At 42.5% G+C, this 19,341-nt stretch overlaps 1 protein-coding gene across 1 annotated transcript in view; it reads left to right on the top strand.

The window, feature by feature from the left end:
- Positions 1–626: 626 nt before the first annotated feature.
- SLC39A8 (solute carrier family 39 member 8) overlaps positions 627–19,341 on the top strand; it is a 67,449-nt gene continuing 48,734 nt past the window's right edge. Inside the window, exon 1 of the mRNA XM_027853415.1 lies at positions 627–869. Coding sequence (XP_027709216.1) covers positions 642–869 — 228 coding nt within the window. The 5' untranslated portion in view covers positions 627–641. The remainder of the gene's footprint in view (positions 870–19,341) is intronic.

Here is a 19,341-nt window from a genome sequence, read left to right as displayed (position 1 = left end):
CTGGCTTCTGGTCTCGGGAAGTAAGAAGAAGGAAAGCAAGTGTGTGCGAGGGGGAGGGAGGCCAGGCGAGGTTGGCTGATCTAGGGGGGTGGTTGTTTTTAGAAGCCGGGGGCCAGGCTGACCCCGTATCCTTCTGCAAAGCCTGTTGCAGAGGCGGTGTTAAGAGCGCTCGGCTTCGGAGCCGAAGTCCCCCGTGCCTGGGCGCTGCGGCGCAGCGGGCAGGTTGACCCCGCAAGCCGCGTTCTCTCTCTTTAACCCCTTTGTCCTCCCTATCGCAGGCGCAGCCGCAGCCGCAGCCGGAGGAGCAGGGGCCCCGACCTGCCGCTGCCTATCGCTTCCTCCCTGCTGGGCGCTCGGTTCAATGCCGGCCAGCCCTGGGACGGCCCAGGAGGAGAGGACTCGAGCCTCGGCCAGCGCGGAGGGACGCTGCTGGTGACCCCCCGCTTACTCGGCCCGGAGGGGCGGTGAGATCGGGCGGGGCCGGCCGGAGGATCCGCAGTCGGAGCCAGCCCGCGGCGTGGGACAGAGCACGTAGCGCGGCCCCGGGCAGCAGAGGCGGCGGCGGCCCCTTGGGCGGCCAGAGGGAGTGGTGCGTGGCGCGCACGTGGGGAGCCCTGGAGCGGGCAGCCTCGCGCTCTTCCATGGGGGGCTCGGGCCGCGCCCTGGCGGGGCTCCTGCTGCTAGCCGCGGCGGGGGGCTTCGGGGGAGCCTTCGGCTCCGGGCTCGCCTTCACCGAGGATCTGCTGACCGTGTTCGGGGAGAACCGGAGCCTGTCCGCGGCTCAAGTGGGTCACCTGCTGGACGATCTGGGCGCTGCGTCCAAGAGACCGCTGGAGCCGCTGCAGCACTTGGATTTGCACTATAACCAGGTACGTACGCCGTGTGACTGACGGTGACGGCGACGGTGATGGTGACAGCGACCCGGGCTTTCGCTTCCTCCTCTGCCAGCCACCTCCGGGAGCGTTGGCGGTGCCTGTCCCGTCCACCCTGGCGGCCGCTTTCTCTTTTCCTCCTTTGCCGTCCTGCCGGGTTCAAAGTGGAGAGTAGAAATTTGATTGATCACAGGAAAAAAAGCAGACGCTGGCCTTTAAGATCAACAGTTTCACTACCTAACTTTTTTTTTTTAAATTTTTTATTTATGTTTTTAAGCAAGACCAGTTTGCCTTAAGCGGACTTCTCAAGGGTAGATGTGGAGTAAGTCGAAGTTTTTATGCAGAACTGTGGGTGAAAAACTATTGCAAGGGGGAGGCACCTTCAGAAAGAGGGGAAAGTACTTTCAAAGTTCTCCAGCCATAACTGGACCTTAGGAGGGCCGCACTCAAATCCTGTCCAAAAGATTGCAGTTTACCGGTTTCTTAAAAATCTGCCCAGAACAGCCATCGTTTCCCTGGGGATAATGATTTCATTGATGCTGGGAACTCTCTGATGAGTCAATTCCATTTACCCAACACTTACGTTCAGTACTTGGCACATTGTAAGTGCTTACTTAATAAATACTTTTTGACTTGATTTTTCTTACCCATCTTATCCCAGAGAAAGCCAACCGCTCTGCAGATTATAACCTTAGTTGCTTGGGGGCACCGAAAAGTTAAGTCTTGTCCTAGGCCTTCCTGGCTTCAATCGATAGTAATGAAAATTCTGTCCTTAATGTAAAGGCTGCCAATAATTGACAAAAAGCAGTTTGCAAACACGATTTCATCTAATCCTTTTGACTACTCGGTAAGCACTAGATATTATCCTATCTTGTTTACAAATGTGGAAAGAGAGGCTTGATTAAGTGAGTCGTTCACATCAACATAGTGATGAGTGTCAGATGTAGGATTTGAACCCTGGTCTCTAAACTCCAAAAATAGAATTCTTTCCGCCCCTTGGAATGATATAGATCAGCCTTTCTCTAAATTCTGAAGGAAGAAGAACTTGGATTTAGTTTACATTTTTCTCTACTCCCTTCTTTTATAATTCTTTCAGTCCAGCCCCCTGCCTACCTGGGAGTCTCCACTTAGTTCCTTGGCCATTCATCGGGCTGTTAACTTTGAGTACCCTTTCAAAGTTGGAGTCTACACTTTCCTACCCAAACAAAAACTCTGTTTTGTTCAGGGCTCTTTTCCTATGACAATAGGTGGTAGTGGGTTAATCTGATAAACTGATTCATGCTAAATGTGTTGCCTTGGCAAGCTAGTACTATACTCATTTACTGTGGCCTAGGCCCAATCTTGAGTCCTGTGGCTGACTAGAGAGGGGGGAGAAATTTTGTTTCTTTGGTTTTGGTATGGCACACCTGTCTCACACCATCACTTGAGAACTAGAGACAGGGTGGGTTCTGATAATAACGTAGACGTGAATGGTTCCGCTTTTGTGTCTGGGACACCATCATTTAAGTCTGATCAAGTCATCTCCCCTTTCCCCCCGATAAACTGCAGTGGTTCCTTCAGGATCAAAAATACAATTCTCTCTTTGGTGTTCAAAGCCCTTCATTACCTTCTCCCTACTCTTTAACTCACTATCACTGGCCTCCTTGCTGTTTATCAAACAAAACACTGCATCTCCCAATTTAGGATGTTTTCACTGGCTGGCCCCCTCCTCATCTCTGCCTCTTGGCTTCCTTCATTCTGTCTCTTCCTACTCCCCTCCCCCCAGTGGTGTCTTAACTCTTTGTGACCCCATTTAGGGTTTTCTTGGCAAAGATACTGGAGTAATTTGCCATTTCCTTCTCCAGCTCATTTGCGGGCTGAGGCAACTGAGGCAAACAGGGTGAAGTGACTTGCTCAGGGTCACATAGCTAGGAAGTTGTCTGAGTTTCAGGAAGATGATCTTCTCTTCCCGACTGCAAGCCCAGCACTCTATCCACTGCACCACCTAAAATTTTACCTTCTATAGGAAAGCCTCCTCCTGATCCCTCTTAATTCTAGTTCCTTTCCTCTGATTATTTTTAATTTATTCTCTCTCTATATATATCTTCTTTGTACCTCTGTGTTGCTTATTGTCTCAGCCATTAAACTGTGAACTCCTTGAGGACCTTCACTATTGTCTTTCTTTGTATCCCTAGGACTTGGCACAACACATAGTAGGCACTTAATAAATGTTGATTGACCGGGGGAAAAAAAACCTACCACTATCTCTTTATTCTAATTGTAGCAAAACCCAATGCTGTTTCACGTATTGTCTATATGCTTCTAGAGACTTCAGACCACTTAGAAACTGACCCTCCACTTTCCTTCTGCCCCCAAAGGGGAAAAATATGTGGAATGCTTGCTATAAGTAACAAATGGAAATTTATTAATGGTTTGCCCCCTTGCTCAGGGGTAAGGCTGACTCAGATGGGTAGATTGTACCTTGTGTTGATACCAGGTCCCATTCTGCTGAGTTAAACATCTAAAGGACCTTTGCTATGCTCTTGCCGGGTATTTGAAGGTTGTGGGGAAAGAAAGAAAAAAAAAAACTTCAAGAGAGACAGGAGCATAAATTCTCACATTTCCAGACTTGATAGCAAACCTTGACAAAGAACCATCAGTTAAATGAACAAATCACTTATGTGAGAAGTATTTACTTAGCAACAGTCTATTAATGTGGGATTATTGATTTTTGTAGGGAACAATATGCAGAGGCAGCTTGGAGTAGTTTGGCCTTAGAAAGCTGGCCTGGGAAGGGGGAAGATTAGGGTTCCAGTGTGACCCGGGCTAGTTCTCATTTCCGGGGGGGGGGGGGACCTGTTTTCAAAAGGCCACGTATAAAGATCTAGAAGGCCACACCTGGCCTTAACGTGGCAGGTTTCCCACCCCTATAAAACCTCTCAGTTCTATGGGCAACTCTATGAGAATCTGGTTTGTGGAAAAGGTGTGACCTGCATGAGTCGAGGAAGCCTTCTGCCTTGGAAGTTCCCCATGCCAAGGACATTACCGATTCAGTCCTAATCTTAGCATGGAGAAGCCACTCAAATTTAGGGAAAACACTGGAGACCATTTCATTGTGTTAGTAGACTTTAAACAGCACTGATTTCAGTCAGCTGCCCCTGGACTTAAGTAAAAAATTAAGAATAAGCCAAGAACTCGTTAGAATAGACTTGAGAGAACTTTGCTTTGAGAACTTGGGAAAAACTGAAGTAGGGACCAGAACCTTTCCCAAAGGCAGGGCATGGTGATTCACAGATCTCTACAAATGGTCAGGGTTTTTGAATGTGTATTGTAACAAATAATGAGCTACCTTACACCAGACAGTAAACTATTCTCTGGTGGGGAAATTGGCCAACTTGGGAAATACATATCCATATATATTTTAAATGCAGTCACAGCAATTGGGTAGTGTTTAACAAACTGCTGTTCTCCATAAGGTTCCTTAATAGTCAGTCTGTTAAAATTGGTGGAAAAAAAACCCAACTGGTGCATATTTGTGTTTTAAGTTTCTCTTTGTTTAGAATTAATGAAGGGGGAGAGGATACAACACCCTCTATAGAAGGGGGATGGGTAATATAAAAATAAGATTCGCTTAGGTTGAAGCTCCTAGGAACCTCTTAGAGAGAGAAAGCAATTGGCTTGCTGCTTGCCTAGCCTTTCCCAGAGTGGGAGGTGGCCCCAGTGAACCTTTCTTCTTGCTCCCTCTGGGCCTGAGATGCAGACTTAGACCAGCTTAAAGTTGAGAGCCTACTCCATGCAAATGTATTTTCCAAATGCATAAAAAATTTTCAAACATACTTTTAAAAACATTTCTGTAAAGTATTTTTATGTGTGAATAGTTGGTTTTCCAGAATTGCAAAGGAAATGCATTTCACAACTGGTAAAATATGCTTGTTTGAATCAACGAAATGATACGAAGATTACAAACGTTTTCTCAGAAGGAAATCCTGGAAATGAAAAAAAATGTCATGGACATACCAAAATCCTATGATTCAGATATTTCCAACCTGATATTTCTACATGTAGGAATCAGTAATTAATAACAAGAATAAATTTTAATTCACTAAATGTTTCCCAATTACATATAAAAACAATTTTTTAAACAGTCATTTTTAAAAATTGAGTTCCTAAATTTTCTCCCTCCCTCTCCCACTTCTGGAGGAGGTACAGGATACAAGAAATTTTATTAACTAGGAATACATTCAGGTTCACCAGCAGCTGCTACTCACACCTCAGAGTCACTTGTCTTGACTTTTCCAAGCTCTCCTCAGAAAAGCAGCCTGTTGCTTCCTCTTTTGCAGTGTTTCTAATATCAACAGACAATTAACAACACCTGCTGCTTGGCCGGGCATTGAAGGAGACCAAAAACTTGGGCAATACTTGGGCTCCCAGCCTTTGTGAAATTAGTTCATAATCTAGTCGAGGACAATACAGACAATAGTCAATAAACATTTATTATTAGTTGTATCATGTATACACAGGACTTATTAACCTGGGGTGCAATGAACTTGTTTAAAAAGAAAATTGATTTAAAAAACTCATTAAAAAAAAATCCATGTCTCCCATACTGGAGACTTTTGTTTGTACATTTATTATTTTAAAAAATACAGAATTTTAAAAATCACAAACCATAAATATTTTGATAGCTATATTTCAGTATATTTATATGCAGTATACATGTATGTATGTATTTCGGCATAAAACACACACACATATTCCCTTCACAAAACTAGGTAGTTTATGCATTTAAAAACAATCTGAGAAGGGGTTGATGAACTTCACCAGACTGCTCAAGGAGGCCATAATGCACAAAAAGGTTAAGCCTTGCTGTAGTGCATTGTGTGTGTGTGTGTGTGTGTGTGTGTGTGTGTGTGTGTGTGTGTGTTAGCATGTTAGCATGAGATTAACAATCTGTCTCCATCACTAGGCTTTCTATATTATCTGTTCTCTACTGGGCCCTCACTGCTATACAGCAATTCCCTTATCCCCTTCTAAATAAGAAGGAGAAACCAGAGTGTCTGTCCAGAGGAGGCAACCACAATAATGAGGGGCCCAAAGTCCATGACACGTGAGGATTGGTTGTCTTCAAGCAAAGTATTTGGAGTGCTGTCATGTGAAAGAGCTGTAAACTTCTGTTCTCTTTGACCTTAGAGGGCAGAACTCCTGTACCCATTACTATGGGTTGAAATTGTAAAGAGGCAAATTTGGGTTTGATATTTGAGGAATGCTTCTCCCTACTTGCTATTTAGTAGTTAAGGTTATTTAAAAGTAAAATGGATTCTCTGAATGCTGAGGTTCCCCTCTTCAAGCGTAGCCTGGATAACTACTTGTTGAGTAAGTTACAGTGGCAATGTGTTTCCGGTATGAGTTGGATCAGTTGTCCACTGAGGTATCTTTTTGACTCTTAAATTCTGTGATTTAGTGAATTCTGCAGTCCAGACATCTCCCAGGGTCTGAGTCTCAGACACTAGGGCTCTGGCTTTTAGAACCTTATTTAGAAGTAGGCCCTCGGGTACCAGGCCCTACTAGGAACTAAATACATTTAGTTCTGGACTGCACTGGACATCAGTCGACTATCCCTTGCCATTTTGAGATGATGGTGAATGTGCTAAATTGACTTCCCAATCTCTTGATTATTTATTAACTACAGACGCCCATCCTGATTTTCCTTTTTCCCTTCTTTGAAAGACAGGCTGTTGAGGCCATCATAGAATGGTTGAGGGTGAGAATAACTTGTACTTTACCTGTCTTATGTCTAACAAAGGTCTCAGACAAAACTTTCATCCCCTGCTATCACCCTCCCCCCTCCCCCAGTCTCTTATCCTAGTCTCTTATCTCTATCCATCTTTGTGTTACTTCTCCCTGGTCCCTAGTCTTCTCTCCCATCCCTTCCTCCTTCCGTTGTGCCTTCTGGAACCCCCACTATCATTAACTACTCTTCATATTAGCTCTTCCTTAACTTTGTGTAGTTACATAGACCTGACTCCCTCTGGAAAGTACCAGATACAATGTACTGTAACTGCAGTTACACATTTTGTAACTTTTAAGTGTCTGCTTTGGTTTTTAGCGAGGCTTTAACTTTAGCCTAAAGCTTCACATCCGAAATCATTTGGAGTTAGCTGATGACAGACGTTTTGGTTTCAGCCTTCTCCACCTCTGAGGTGCCTGTTGTGGTTTTCAGTCCCAGGTCTGCCAGCCTTCGAGCTAGCCCATCGATTTTTCCTTTCTTAGACTTGGCAATTAGATTTTACAACATTAGCAGTTATCGTGTCCAGCAAAATATTGTTTTATACAACTATGTAATTTCTAAATGCAGTGAAAACATGTTAATGTGGTGCTAAATGAAGCATGATAAACAAAGGATCGTGAGACTCATTTAAAGTGATTTTTCTGGCATGCAATTGAACATGTGAAGTCGGAAGCATTGTTATATTTTCAGTAGAAATTTCTATTGTATGTTTGAGAAATTCCTATTGTTACGTTTGATGACGTTGACTTACCTTCGGTCAGTTTCACATTCATTTTGTAAATCTAAGTTTTAGATTTTTTTTTTTACTGTTATAAAGTAACTTGCTTTGAGGAATATAATTTGTTACTTTGAAAATTTTGTAACTTTGAAAAAAAAAACCTACCTAATTTGGTTTTCCTACAGAGTTAACATGTATCCCTTGACACGTCCTGCCGGCCTGTGCAAATGTTCTCTTACTGATGTCCCACCTACATAGGACCAGGAGGTGGTGCCCCTCTATTCCGTCTCATGGCTCCTTTAGACTGGATGGTCACCATTAGTAAGGAACCTCTTCTTCTTTGAGGCTCATTTTCTCTCACCATATTCAAGTTCTTGTTGTAGAAATCTATTGGTCCCCAGGTCACTTCCTTCCTTCCTTTCTCAGGGAATCCAGTACCTGGACTCCAGTTATACCCCAGCCTTTGGACGTAAGGACTTCATATGTTGATGTCCTCAAAAACTCTGCCCTCCCAGTTCATCAACCCTTGCCACACAGTGGGACGACCATATCCTTAATCTTACCACCTATTATAATTATTTGAAATCTATGACATGAATTTCTGAAATTCTTCTCTGACTACAATCTCCTGGTCTTTCATCTCTCCCTGTGCCTCTTGCTCTAAACTGATTCATTTTTCATCCATTTGGTGACCTCCCTATTTTCCCAGTCCAGCATCCCCACTTCATGCAGGCTCACTCTTCTCCTTTCAGTTTTCAATCAATAGTAAACTAGCTCAACTATCACTGTCCTCCTTTGCTGCCTTCTCTGGTTTTTCTGCTTTGTTAAACCCCAACCCTGGATGACCCTGACCATTTGACACTTGAAAACTGGCTCCTGGCCAATTGCTGAAAGCTGCCAGAAGTCATAGAAATTGCATGGTGTTGGACCTGAATTTAGGAAAACCTGAGTTTTTATCCTGCCTTGGTCAATTATTAACCTTCCTCAGCCTCAGTTTTCTCACGACTAGGATAAGGATAATTAGAGCATCTATCTCCCAGAATTGTCGTGAGGATCAGATGTGAAGTTATTTGCAAACCTTAAAATGCTTTATAAATGCTAGCTATCATCATCATCATCATTTCATACTGATGAAGTCCAATACAAGTTCATGTTCTTTAATAGGTGGCTCGGTGGAAAGGGCCTTGGATTTGGAATCACAAGACTAGAGCTCAAATCCTATCCCTGACATTTATTGTATGGCCCTGGGAAATTCACATAATCTTTCCCAGCCTCAGTTTCCTCATCTGGAAAATGAGAGGGTTGGACTTGATGGCCTCTAAAGTTTCTTCTACTTCTAAATGTATGATTTTATGAAGTGGGTCCTCACTGCCACATGATAATGCTTTTTATTCTATGATCAATTCTATTGAATTCTCAGAAATGGCTATTTCTATCTTTCTTTTTTTCTCTCTCTGGACTGGCTTGCCATTTCTCTCTCTCTAATCACTGAACTCTTTTAATGTTTGACAAATAAAACCTTTGTGCACAAGCTTCAGAACATATCATGCAAACACCTTTACGGAAGTGATGATCATTTTGTCAACGGTCAGTTTATTTAAAAAATAAAAATAAAAACCCAGACACTGGTCAAAGTACCATGGGGGGGGTGGGGAAGGGAAGAGGGGATGCAGCAATGACAAAAGAGAGAAACAAGTCAGTCTCTATACAGAGATGCCTGCAGAGTCCCGAAGTCCACAGTTTCCCAGACTACGTGGTGAAATTGTTTAAATAGACCCCAAAACTGTTCACTGCCCTTCATCAAAACATGCCAGCTGGGCACAAAGGCAACCTTTTGCCCCTAGAAATCAGTGTTGCCTTGCATTTTTTCAAGGAACAACAACAATATTACAGTGTTTTGAGGAACTGAAACAAGCAGGCTTAAATGAGTTTCACAGGGTCACACAGCTAATAAGCTTCTGAGGCTGGATTTGAACTTGCTAAGATAAATTTTCCTGATTGTAAGCCCGGTGCTTTTTCCACTGTACCACCCAGCTGCCCCTCTGCCTTCTTTTCTAAAGCCTCCCATAGCACTCCTTGCCTTTTACTTTATAGAATGTGGAGTGTATCTATCATGCATTCTCTGTCCTTCACTATATTGTACCTTAAAACCCCTGTATCTAATTTGCTCTGATCTCTGAAAAAGAAGTGGTTTTTCTTTTTTTGCTCAAGGCCAAGGCCTTGTGCCCTTGATCCCATCTGTCTTGGGAGCTTATTTCCTCAGTCATCTTTCCTGGTCCCCCTTCTTTAATCTTCAGTTTCTCCTTATCTCCTGGCTCCTTTCCAGTTGCCTACAAACCTACTTAGGTCTACCCTGTCCTTTAAAAAACCAAAACAAACAAACAAGCCCCAAAACGTCGAGTCTGTTATTTCTTCAAGTTATCCAATATCCCTTCCAAACATACACCTATTGCCACTACTTTGTGTCCTTTGACTCATTTTCCCAACCCTTGCCATCTGGTTTCTGATCCCACCATTTAACAGAATCTCCTTTCTTAAAGGTGACAACGACGTTGTAATGATTAAATCTGATCTTTTCTCAGTCTTCGTCATTGTTGACCTCTGAAGCTTTTTGGCCCTGTCAGTTACTACTTCTTCTGGGTTAGTCTCTCTTCTCTGTCTTCCTTTTTTCGTAACATCATTTCCACCTTGTCTTTCCTCTTGTCTGACTTTTTTAGTGACCTTTGTTGGTTGGCTTGTGTCCAACTCTGTAATGGTGGTGTCCTCCCTAGGTTCGGTGCTGAACCTTCCTTTTCATATCCTTATTCTTAGTGATTTTATTTTATTTTATTTTTGTTTTGTTTTATTTTTTGCTTTTAGGCAGTTGGGGTTAAGTGACTTGCCCAGGGTCACACAGCTAGTAAGTGTCAAGTGTTTGGTCAGAGGCCAGATTTGAACTCAGGTCCTCCTGACTTCAGGGCCAGCGCTCTATCCACTGCACCACTTAGCTGCCCCCTCTTAGTGCTTTTATTAAGTCTCATGGGCCTAATTGCTATCTATATGATGATGACTCCAGCGTTTGTATGTCTTTCTCTATCTTGGACTCCAAAAGGGAGGTCTGGATGATACTGGAGGCTAGAGCTGGAGGATTCCTGGAGCAGCAGCGATCCTGCTATAGAAAGTCACGGGGTGGGAAATGACATTCAGCTCCTATCCACTTTGTGAGTGTCCCATACGTTTCTTCCTTTGACCAATCTGGAGATGGAGACTGTTGCCTTAGACTCCATCTGTGGACACAGGGTATTGGGAATATTCAGGGCTAATCTTGGATAAGCTCTTTCGAACACCTCTCTCCTTCCTCTCTTCTCCTTGCCCTTTCTCCCCGAGTGAGACCCCCTAATTTGGGGTCCCCCTAGGCTCTGCTCTGAACCCTCTTGTCTCTACCCTTTCTCTAACCAATTTTATCAACTCCATGGCTGCAGTGATTATTTCTATGATGATGATTCCAAAATCTGTATGCCTATTCCTAGCTATTTTGCTTCATCTTTTTGCTAGATGTTACTTATGCCTGGCCTAGTCCAGAAGCTCCTGGTTGGAGGGAGAAGGGGGGAGGGTCTGACACTCTTCTTTATCCAACTATCCCTCCTCTGTCATTACCAGTCCTGTCCACAAGCAGGCACAACCATAGGATATGATAATGACAGGTAAGGCCTAGGCACGGAGGCACTGTCAACATAAATCAACCTATTGGCCGTGGCTGACAGTATTAGACCCTAGACACTGCTAGAGGTAGGGTTTCAGTCCTTCGAAGTCGAGATTTGTTACCTTTGTTTTTCACAAATTATAAATACTTAAGTTTGGGATTTTAGCATTTGTTTTGTCTTTGAAGAAACCCTTACTATTTGTGTGTAGTATATTTCTAAAAAAAGCTTTAAAATACTAGAGAACAGGACTCTGCACCCTAATTTTTGCCATGCAGTTAACCAAAGACACATTGGTCAATTTGTACTTTCTTGCCAGTATTCCTCAGGAAGTGAGGCAGTGTGGCCTAGCTGGGAGAAAGCTGGCCTTGAAACCAAAAGGACCTGAGTTCAAGTCCCACCCACTGATACCTGCTGGCTGTGTGAGTTCCCCTTAGCACTTTCTTTCACATCTTGCTGCTCTAGGCTGTCCTTTAAGATAAGAAGTTGCAGAGAAGGTATTGACCTGGGTGTTGATGAAAGGAGTTTCCTCATCTGAGACTTCCCTATACTAGTGAAATCACAGGGCTAGTACCTATTACAAGTCTTCAGGAATGGCAGAAATACCGTTGTCTTCTTCCATCTAAACTTTGAGGCTTCCACCCTGGATGAGTGTTTAACTAAGCAGTCTTTTAGTCCATTTCTTGAGAACGTTTAGTCTGGGAGAGCAATTCCAATATATCTTGTCTTGCTTACTCAGACAGACGTGGGAAGATTGGGTTATGCATTTATATAGTGCTTTACAAAGCACTTCAGTATCTCATTTGAACCTTACAACAACCCTGAGAGGTAAGTGCTCTTATTATCTTCATTTTTACAGAAGAGGAAACTGAGGCAGACAGCAGTTAAATGACTTGCTCAGGATTATGTGGCTAGTGAAGTGTCTCAGGTGGAATTTGAACATACGTCTTTCTGACTCCAGGTCCAGCACTCTCTCCATTGCTCCGTCTCACTTCCTTCTATGCTTCCATCCTGACAGTACAGCATTTGCTTTTTATGTATAGACAGGAGATGAAAACAGAAAATAGAGGAAAGGATGGAAAGGGAGGGAGTGCTCCCTCCAATTCATGGAGTCTTACTAGGGAAGAGCTGCAGTTGAGATGTCAGATCCACAGAGATTGGGATGTATTTTTTTCCTTTTCTCAGAATGTTTGGAGACTATATCTGAATGAATAGAAGTTGCTAATGTGCTTTCTGTAGTTGCATTTCTGGTTATATCCCCTTTAAAAGGTGTTGCTATAAGGGGATGTGGTTTTTGCGAAAGTTAGAAAGAACTTAATGTGAATTGTTTCCTACTCCATTAAGAACCCTGAATAATATCCTTAATGGAGGAGGTGGTGTGGAATTTCGGAAAGATCACTGGACCAGGGACCAGGACCCTGGACTTTCAGTCTTGATAGTTACAAATTAGTTTTGTAGCCTTGGTCAGGTGACTTCACATATTGGGGCCTCAATTTCGTCATCTGTAAAATGAGGGCATTGGACCAGGTGATTTTTAAGGTCTCATCCACCCTTACTTTCTAATAAACTAGATTTCTTTGCTAATAGGATTTGTATTATGTGGTTGGATTTTTAAAAAACACATAAACCATGTATGTTTTGGAACCTCTTGTGCTACCAAGAACCATTTTCTCTTTGAAAAGAAGGGATACAGATGGCAGCTAGAAAATAGGGCTGCGGCTGAGAAGGAGTGCTACTCCCTGGGGAAAGGTAAAGCAAGCTGAAGGAGAAGAGCTTAAGGTATTAAGAGAAAAAGAGTTTGTAAGTTTGACGCCATCCAGAATGAGCTCTGCTCAAGTGAGTGCACAAATGCCTCAGAACAAACATTTAACATCGGGATCACTTACAACCCAACTGGGTTAAACACAAGAGCAAAGGAGTATTTTGTAGACCCTGAGCAATATGAGAAAGTGCCTTCAGTTGTCTTCAGATAGTTTTACAATTTCAGATTACAATAATTGTAGGCCCACATTCATACACCTGGGAGTAGTTAGCATGTTCCCAAATGATTCCCAAATACCTAGTTCAGGAGCCAAGTGAATTTAAGACTTAAGAGTCTCAAAGTTTTTTTTTTCCCTTAAAGAAGAAAAGAAATGAACTACCTCTTTGTGGGTTGGATTGGTTGAGACGGGGAGCAGGGAGAAGCTTGTGAAAGGGAACTTTGTTTTACAGCAACAGCAGCAGCAGTAATAATAATGATAATAGCCACCATTTTGTATAGACATTTAAGGTCTGCAGAACTCTTTACTAGTATTATCACACTCTATCTTGACAACTGGTTTCTCTCTCCTCCATAAAGTGCCTGTCATGAGTTTTACTAAGGTAGAATCCAAATCAAAGATATGCTAATGAAAGATATGGTAATGAAAGATATGCTAAGCAACCCTGTTCCATAGTATCATTTTAGGGACCATCTTACAAATGAGAATGAGTAGGGCATTGTGGTACATTCACATGGTTCCTGCTGCTTGCAGGCTGAAGGATGGTGGATTGATTGAGTTCAGGAGTTCTGAGCTGCGGTAGAGCTAAAGCTGATGGGGCATCCACACTAAGTTTGGCACCAATATAGGGAATCCCTGGGAACAGGGGAGCAGAGGACTCCAAGCTGCCTAAGGAGGGGGTAAACTCATGTCTACTGCCCTTCTACTTGGACAAGATAGGGAGATCTAGTCTCAAAATGCAACAGCAACAGCAATCCTCTCCTCTTCCCCACCCCTCAAACAAAACAAATGAATGAGGAGAGCGGAAATACATGAAGCATTGTCAAGATGGTTGTGATTTGGGGGATTTACAATTCTGCTTTGACTTTAACATTATGAAATGTGGGAAGGTGAGTTTATTGGGATGGTGAGTGCTTTTCTGCTTCTGAACATGACTAGGTTATTTGGCGTGGTCAGACCTATGCATCGGGAAAATTATGCTGGTGTCAATGTGAAGGCTGGATTGCAGAAGGGAGTAACTAGATAGTGAAATCAGTTAGGCTATTACAATAGGCTAGATGGATAGTTATGAACTAGCATGGTGGTGACCCTGAGAAAGTGGGAGGATAACGTTTCTCTAATTAGAAAGTTGGAAGCTGGGAGGAGGAGCGTATATTTGTTTGTATGTGCATGTGTCTGTGTGTGTGTGTGCGCACCTGTGCATATTCATGTAGATAATTATTTCAATTTTGAGATGCCTATGGAATATCCAGGTGGAGATGGGGATAGGTATTGGACCATTTGGTACAGGGAATTTTTGGAATAGGAAAATACCTCTACTAAAGCGAGCCAGAATCTTTTCTGCAACTTATGCTCTTGCCTAGAGGTTAAGTGATTCAGCAGTGACTCACAAGCAGTGTGGGTCAGAGATAGGACTTGATCCCAGGTCTGTCCAGCTCCAAGGCCTGCTCTCCATCCAATATTCAATGCTGCCTCTTAATCCTGGTGGAGATATCCAGCAGAAAGTTAAGGTGTTTGGAACTGGAGCTTGGGGAAGAGCTTAAAGCTGGATAGATGGATTTGGGGGCTCATTTTCACAGAGGTGGAAATTGAATCTATGAGAGTAGAAACAATCCCCAGTGGTCAGAGTCTAGGACCAAACCTTGGGGGAGACACTCATACTTGGGGGGCAGGAAGATGGGGAAGAAACCATACAAGAGACCAGGAAGGAGGTGATTTGACAGTAGGAGGAGCAGAACTACAAGAAAATGGTGTCATGGAAGCAAAGGAAGATAGTGGATCCAGAAGGAGACGTTTGCCAGCTGTGCTCCCTTCTGTAGAAAGGTCCAGATTGGTTCTCTATTGAATCAGACATGCCACATTAGAACCATTTTGATAATTAGTCTTATCTTGAGACTTCAAGTCCTTATATTTCATTTTTACTAGTGTGGGTACTCCCTCTAACAATGCAGAACAGACCCTTTGCTTTAGTAGATTGTTTTAAAGAATAACGGTAAAATCATAACCAATGAGTGACTTCTCCAGACGTGGGCAGTCCCACCTTCAGACAAAGCATGTAGCTGGTCAGATTGCTAGATTTTTTTGGCTTAAAAAAATCACCACTCTTTCATTTTTTTTTTAATTGAGACAACCCTATTGTTTCAGATGTCAGGGATTAACAAAGTCTTTACCTTCAATTGCATATATTACAGTGGAAGCAGGTAACAAACACCGAGGAAGAAAAATCCGGGGTCTAGTTTCTCTCTTGACAGCTTGGGACAATATTCTGATCCTTCTAGGGAGGAATCCTAGGGAACACTGGTTATTTTACAGCTCTGGTAAATGATTGGAATATTATTAGCATCAGAATTCTCAGAACTGATTACAAATCTCCCTCTTTAAACAATTTCTAATAAATCAGTCAACATGATTAGTTTGGAGTAGGCTAAGTTTTTGGCAAAATTCATTCCATGTATTTCAGTCTTCAGCTCTTTTATCTTAATTAGGATGTCTTTTTAGGCTTCTTACTTTTTTTTTTTTTTTTGGTGAGGGCAATTGGGGTTAAGTGACTTGCCCAGAGTCACACAGCTAGTGTTATGTGTCCGAGGCCGGATTTGAACTCAGGTCCTCCTGACTCCAGGGCCGGTGCTCTATCCACTGCACCACCTAGCTGCCCCTAGGCTTCCTACTTTTCATACATTACAACTGTTTGTGCTTCCTTGCTAATTCAACCCATTATGTATTGGATTGGAGTTTTAGGAGGAGAGTTCACATTCCAGCTCTGCTATTTACTTCTAAGTGACCCTAGGCCAATCATTCTTTTTTTTTTTTTCTTTTCTAATGTTTAAGGGCCCTGTTTTAATGAGATACAAAAAATGAAAAATGATACAATCTCTGCCCTTAAGAAATTTAAATTTATGAGGGGAGATATTGTATGCATAAAGTGTGGTACAAGGTAATATATGATGGGGCTAAGAGAAGGGTCTAGAGAAAGTCATCTAGGCAATTTTTTTTAGTAGTGAAATTTATGGTTAAGGGGAATTTTATTTTCAATTCAAAGAATAAAACAAGCATTTCCATTGTATGTGAAACTGCAAATCTACCATGTACTACTTGCTATTCCTTCAAATATACAACAGTTATCATGTAAATATTTTTTCTTTTTTTTCTTCCCTCTTCCCTTCTTCCCACACCCAGATTCTTTTCTGTACACAACATTTTGTCTTCTGTCTCCATATTACTCTGTGTTCCACCCCTCACCAGTCCATCTCTGTTCTCCAACAAGGGGTGTAAGTTACAAGGACCAATATCCTAGTGAACTCCACAATAAAAGAACCATTCTTGGAAAACTCAGTAACTTATAATCATGATACTCCTGGGAGATGCTAGAACAATAAGCATTCAGAGAGGCAAATTTGGAGAGATCAAGAGGAAAAAAAAACTCAGGCCTTACTCTGAGGAACCCCTGGGGGGACCAGGGTAGCTGGCATGTTGAGTGAGGAGGGGTCAAGGGAAAATACTGATAAGGAAGTGGGAACACAGCGAGGAAGCAGATATTGAAGTTTCAGGGAAACTTAAGTTCAGGAGTGGGGGCCCAACAATGGTAGAAGAGCAGCACCCAAAGTTCACTGCCAGATTCATTGCCAGCGGATCTGATTGGTTGATCGAAGATGGCCAGGTGGTTGGGCAGGAGGGCGCAGAAACACCCTGCTCGTTTGTGCTTCTTAAAGCTTCCTTTGATAGTAAACTTCATGCTCCTCTGATCTACTTTGGGACTTGTTGTTTTTATGGAGCTGGATAGATGGGTTTGGGGCTCATTTTCATAGAGATGGAAATTCAAACTATGAGAGTAGAAGCAATCCCCAGGGGGGATAGTGTAGAGCAAGAACAAAGTCTAGTACTTGCCATTCACTCCTTTTTAATTGTTAGTTGTGGGCTATCTCTAGTAGATAGGGCACCAGCCTTGGAGTCAGGACGACCTGAGTTCAAAATCCGGCCTCAGACACTTACTAGCTGTGTGACCCTGGGCAAGTCCCTTAACCCCAATTGCCTCCTCCCACCAAATCCAATCAATTGCCAAGTCTTGTTAATTCTTCCTCCTCAGTACATCTCACATCTATCCTCTTCTCTCTACTCACAAAGCCACTACCCTAGTCCTGACCCTCATTGCCTCTCCCGTGGACTATTAGGGTAGTATCCTATTTGGTTACCCTCTCCATGTCTTTCCTCTCCAATCCAATGCCCACACCACTGCCACAATGATTTTCCTAAATCACAGATCTGAATTCTTAAGCTGCTCTGAGGGTTTCCTCTTGCTTTTAGGACAGGAGATCTTAATCTTCCTTGTGTCGCGGACATTCTTGGCAGTCTGGTGAGGCCTGTGGCCTTTTCAAAATAATGTTTAAAATGCATAAAATAAAACACATAGGATCACAAAGGAAACCCATTATATTGAAATAGTTATCAAAGTATTAAAATTAAAAATAAATAAAAAATTTAAATTAAAAATAAAAAAAGCAAGTTAGATCCCAGATGAAGAGCTCCCTGGGATGAAACTCCAGCTCTGCCTCTTACACACCTTCACAGTGTGTCCTGTCTCTCTTTTTTGGGCTGACTGTACGTTACTTTCCTTCTTCATGTACAGTATGATCCATTTTCTGTACATGATAGTCTGACTCTTCTCATCCCTGTGCCTTTGAATGGTCTGTTCCTTATGCCTAAAATATGGAATTCTCAACTCAACTTTTTAGCATTCCTAACTTCCTTCAAAAACCTGAAATCAAAAGGTGGTCTCCTACAGGAAGCCTGCCCCAAGAAATTCCTTTGTCTGGATTTTGTATTTAGTTTTCTTTTTGTTGTTTAGTCATTTAGTCATTTTAGTCATTTCAGACTCTCTGTGACCCCATTTGGGATTTTTTCAGCAAAGAAACTAGAGTGGTTTGCCATTTCATTCTCCAGCTCATTTGACAGTTGAGGAAACTGAGGCAAATAGGGTTATGCGACTTTCCCAGGGTCTCACAGCTAGTAAGCCAGATTCTAGCTAGCCAGATTTGAACTCAAGAAGATGAATCTTTCTGACTTCAGGTCTAGCACTTTATCTACTGTGCCACCTAGTTGCCCTAGTTTAATTTTCTATTTACATTTAATTTCTGCCCCAAGAGAGTCTGAGCTCCTTGAAGGCAGGGAATGTTTGTTTTTTTCTTTGTAATATTAGAGTCTAGGGTTGTGGCACACATTAGGTGCTTAATAAATGCTAGTGGAATTGAATTTTAAAAAGAAAATAAAGGTGACTCTGGTTGGGAAGTTGTTCTCACCCTCCCACCCTTGCACCCCCTAGCTGCAGTGAGTGGGCCAGTGGAGGAGGAACACAGTGAAGAGTTTAACTGTAAAAGTGACAGATGGTAAAATTCCCAAGTGTTTTATTGGGACAGAGCTGCAGTCCTCATGAGGAAATTTTGGGCACTTCTTCCGTGAATAGCTCACTGTTTGTCTTATGGGTGACTGGCTATTCTCATAAAGAAATTGACTTGGATTTTCTTAGCTATAATTTTTCTGCTTTTTTTTTGTTGTTGAACCTACAAGCACAGTTATGGTGCTCACTCCCCTATTGGCCACATGCATTTTATTAGATACTTGTTTTGTTAGATATTTGTCACCATAGACAATTTCTTACTTATGTCTGTTGCTTAAATTTTGTTTAAATCATAGAAGGTCAGAGTAGGTTAAAGCCCAAAGCCTGAAAATAATGGTTGTGAGGCAGTGCTGCTTGCTGATGAATGACTTTTTCAGAATAACTATCTGGAATAGAGCAGGATGAGTTACTCTTATTCCTGCCACTAATTCATTCCTGAACCTGCTGCCGCCACCTCACGGACATAAGTGGGTACTGTTGGCCTCACATTCTGTCATCAGGTTTGTTTGTTTGTTTGTTTGTTTTTTATTTTTATTTTTTAAAATCTTCTCGCTCTCCTTTGCTGATGAGAGCTGACATTTTATAACCTGTGGTTTTCTTCCCAGTGAAAATGTCTACCCAAATTCTGTGCATCGTTACGGGGTTTAACAATGAATATTTTGGATCGTAGGCTGTGGCCTATTTTGACAAAGACATTTCTTTTCAAATATGATGCACTAATGGGTAGTAACATAGGCCTTATGCTGATTCTCTCCCATAGTTATGGGAGGTGGTGTTGAACCTGGGACAAGTGCCTCAGCCTAGAAAGGAGACTGTCAATCAATCACCAGTTATTTATTAAGCACCGTCCTTGTGACAGACAGTGTGCTAACATCCCATTGTTGGTCATAAACTTCCCTCACAGCTCCTGTGGCTAGTAAACCAAAACTTTCC

This window comes from Vombatus ursinus, unplaced genomic scaffold (genome assembly GCF_900497805.2).
Source record: "Vombatus ursinus unplaced genomic scaffold, bare-nosed wombat genome assembly UNPS02009975.1, whole genome shotgun sequence".
Lineage (NCBI taxonomy): Eukaryota > Metazoa > Chordata > Mammalia > Diprotodontia > Vombatidae > Vombatus > Vombatus ursinus.
This window is presented reverse-complemented; position numbering and strand designations above follow the sequence as displayed.